Raw genomic sequence first — 3,995 nt, forward strand, 5'->3', positions numbered from 1 at the left:
TATTAGTTGATCTCACTCTTTAAAAAAAATTCAGTAAATAATTAATAACCACATGAAAAACCTCAAAAAACGGGTAAAATTTCGTCGATTTGGGGTGGACTTCCACTAAAGTCGCTCCAACTCTCTGCAGTGAAACTGCCAAGGATGTTTATCCATCTTGCCATACATACCCTGTCATGGACTTGTTTCACTGCAGGCTCAGGGACTCGGGAAAATCACCTATTTTTTCACCTAATATCATTGATGTCACCAACAGATCAACATGGACCTGGTGGTGTGTATACTCAAAATGTGCGTCTCTTCAAGGCCTACAAGGCTAGCTAAAAAAGTTTTTTCTCAAAAATTGTTTCCCTCGATTAATCGCAAGAAAATGATTTTGGGGCTCTTTTGGCAAACCCTTACTTCATGACCTCGATCGTCGACAACAAAATAAATTTCACCAAACGTACTATGAGATTTAACTCAATAATATCCCTGACTCCTTGTCCCAAAGCTGTTCGAAGATATCGCGATATCACTCTTAAGGTATAAAAAAACGCAACGAAATTATACTAGGAAATTTTTTTTATTCATTGAAGATACAACGACTGGGTTTTTCTTCTTCAAATAATTCATTTTTCGGTAAACAAAATGTTTTTGAATTAAATGTAAATACTAAAAATAACAATAGTTGAATGGCAATAATAAGTCTGTGTAGGAATAGCAGAAATTTCAGCACAAAATCATAAAGGGACGCTACGAATAATAATAAACATTCAAACATCGGCAAACACACAAAAAAAATTCCATGACAATCAATGTCTCCTATAAGCTATCAGACATTGGGGACAAAAGAAGAGTACATTTATAGTAATTGCTGTCATCGAGCAATGCAACTCCATTAATATTATGTCTACTTAAGAACTAAAACTTATCGATAAAACTCAATTCTTGCAGGAAATAGCAGAGTAGTACAGCAAATAACTAGATTTTGTTGATTTCATTGGCATATTTCACATTAAATCAATAATTGGTTGTGTGTGTGTTCCGTTTAATTTATTTTTTTTTGGTGCCGCTAATTGCAGCTTGGGCTTTTTATTTCACACGCATAGATACCGAGAGTTGTAAAGGTCGGAATTTATTCGCCTTTTTTCTGTTTGATATTTTGGATTTTGCTGGAAACGCACGCAAACACCTTCTCCTTCACCATATTCACGATACCGTGGTGCAGCAGCCCCGGATAAAACATTATTGCCAAGAAGCCCAAATAGCTAAGCAGCAAATTATCAACCACTGCTCCGATATAGGCCAGCGCTATCAATACAACAATCGTGATGATGCTACTCTATATGAATAAATTGAAGAAAATCAAACCGTTAGACGAAGCGAAGAAGCGAAATTATTTTCTGGAATTCGTGCTGTAGTAGTTACAGGGGAGAAAATAGGAAATTCCAATAATAGTACATTTCGTACCTAGGACTAAAAGTCTTTTGTGAGAAGTTAAAGCTAAAAAGACTTTTAGTCCGCGGTACGAATCGTAGTTTTCATATTGGATCGGGTCATAGGTATGAAAAAGTGATTTTTGCGGTCAGAGGGAATTGGAGGCCGTAATTTCGCTCGAGTAGGAATTTTCTATTTCTCCCCGAGGAGAACACATCGTTTTTCATACGGGCATGTGGTGTTTTGCCGGTTTTCTCGACGAACCGAAAACATCGATTCGCCATACCATTTTCGAAAGCATTAACAAAGTGACAGTTCGAGTGAGGAAAGTTCTATTTTCTCCCCACGAGAGAAAAAGGCTGCACTTTTCTCACCAGAAATGTCATTCAACCAGTAGTCAAGAAAACGCAATTTTCTCATGGCCTATTGAGGGGAGAAAGGCAAAACACAACGGGCGCATGACATTTTTTTGACGCTGTGTCCTTCTCTTACAGATCGCCGATAAAGCTCAGCTGCCAAAACTATGTGCCATGGGTGGTCGTGGTAATTTTCAGTCAATATACGATAGTCTTGAAATTATAAAACTGAGGAAAATTGTAGACCGAATCGCCTGACCCTCAAGGATATTCTTTTGAAATGCACACCCTTGAAGAAATTTGATAGTGTTCTCTGTTGAAATCAACCAGCAGTTGAATATTTACTAATCAATAATCGATGAAATTTTCAAAATAAGAGGTCCGCGCACCGCTGAATCCAATTCAGGAAGCTACGCAAATATATGACACTATCTAATGTCGATGCATCAGATTGTAACGTTGAACAGTACAGATAAAGCGTACCAAATACGACCTATGACATTTCATTGAATAATACAAGAAGAGATTTATAGCAACGTGACCCCACTTCTACTTCACATTCATCGCGCATGCAACATACCAGGGCCTAGTATATTGAGAAATATTTCAATAAATTTTTCTAAAACCCTAACCAAAAATTTAGGGAAATTTAGTGAAAAAATTCTCAATGTTAGGCTATCCAGTGTATTCAACATCTCGAAATGTGAATAGATATTAAACGAATTCAAATGTCGATTGTTAGGCACAATTCGAGCTCTAACTTTAATTCCCCTTATCAAAGATATTAACAAAAAAAAGGGGAAATTGAACGCTCGATACTTACAACGGGCGATTTAGCTTCTTTGGCGACTACATAGCTCAGAGCATTGCAAATTGCTAGCTTGGCAACGCAAACCTCCCCGCAAACGTTTTCAAATTGCTTTTCGTGTTCACCAGTCCAATTCTCCGGTTTGAAAATAAACTTGGACAGCACGGGAAAGCCAACGTCCACAATCGATATAATTAACAGTATCAATGTGGCCATTGTCATTGTTGATAAGTCCAAATACCACAGCACCAGAAACAGAATTGTCGAAAAGCCAAATATTAGTCCCGGAAAAAATTTCTTTTCCCATTTTAGGATCGAATTCAAATGTAACACTAATTCCCGGTTGCCTTCCAAATCGTGTTTCATTTTGTTCAGCATTTTTTTCTGTTTGTGGAATTATAAATGGATTCTTTTTTAACGCACAAAAAAAAAAGTTTTCATTTTGCAACATAAAAATATGCGCAACATAAAATCATGTAAACAATGAGCTTATACTTGCACTGTTTTGGAAAAATCGATTTTAGTTCATTACCTGATCGCTGGTGTCTCCAAAATTTTGACTGACCATTGTGTAATTGTGTAATTGGTGCGATTGACGATTTATTCTAATCTAATGGAATTGTTCAATTCAAACAAAGTCCAAGTTTTCCGATTATTTTGATATTTTGCTTATACTCCGCTTGCTTGCTTTGTTTTTTATTTTTATTTTGGAAAAATATCTTTTGTTTACTTCGAACTTTGACACTTCGAACGCAAGTGGTAACGACTAGTAGATTTTCTTTTTGTTAGGTTGAATTTACATATCAGAACTGTAATAGATTGGTAATACCAATAATACCACAAAGATACCGAAATTTTTAAACAGGTAGCGGGTATGGTTACTGAGTCGTAAATCGAATTTGCTTCAAATTGTATATATGAAGACAATTAATAACGGATTCCATTAACGTTAGTGAGGTGAAATTTTGATCAACTTTCAAAAATCTATTCAAATAAATCGACAAACATTTAGAATGCAAAAAATAATCGGTTTTCAGATACTAATTAATTCTGTTCAATACATGCGATAGTATCGCGATAATATTAATTATCTGATTCGGAATCATTTTCGGAAACTGATTCGGAATCTGATTGTGTTGGTGTTTCGGGCGGATTTTTTCTTAGGTTTCGCGGCTGCTTTTGTAATTTAAATCCGGGGTTAAATTCTTATGGTCTTGACTCGTCACGTAGAAGTGTTTCTTCAAGTATTTGCATATTTACAGCCGCGTTGATGTCTCAATTCCACACCTGTAATGGAAACGAACAGAAAATATTACCTTTCTTTTGTTGTTTATACACAAACATTGTGCTATCTTGAATACTAATTAATAAATTTTTGATCACATAACACGTCTTTAAAAATTGTTTTTATA

At 35.7% G+C, this 3,995-nt stretch overlaps 1 protein-coding gene across 1 annotated transcript; it reads right to left on the bottom strand.

Annotated features, from left to right (window-relative positions):
• Nucleotides 1–549: 549 nt before the first annotated feature.
• Nucleotides 550–3,343, bottom strand: LOC119067032 (ADP-ribosylation factor-like protein 6-interacting protein 1). The gene is made up of 3 exons (XM_037169768.1): nt 3,116–3,343; nt 2,599–2,967; nt 550–1,324 (listed from the first exon to the last, which is right to left on the bottom strand). Exons 1-3 carry the CDS (start codon nt 3,149–3,151, stop codon nt 1,118–1,120), a joined length of 612 nt encoding a protein of 203 aa, XP_037025663.1. The 5' UTR covers nt 3,152–3,343; the 3' UTR covers nt 550–1,117.
• Between the last annotated feature and the right edge of the window lie 652 nt (nt 3,344–3,995).

The sequence above is a fragment of the Bradysia coprophila genome (genome assembly GCF_014529535.1).
Source record: "Bradysia coprophila strain Holo2 chromosome X unlocalized genomic scaffold, BU_Bcop_v1 contig_117, whole genome shotgun sequence".
NCBI classification, from domain to species: Eukaryota; Metazoa; Arthropoda; class Insecta; order Diptera; family Sciaridae; genus Bradysia; species Bradysia coprophila.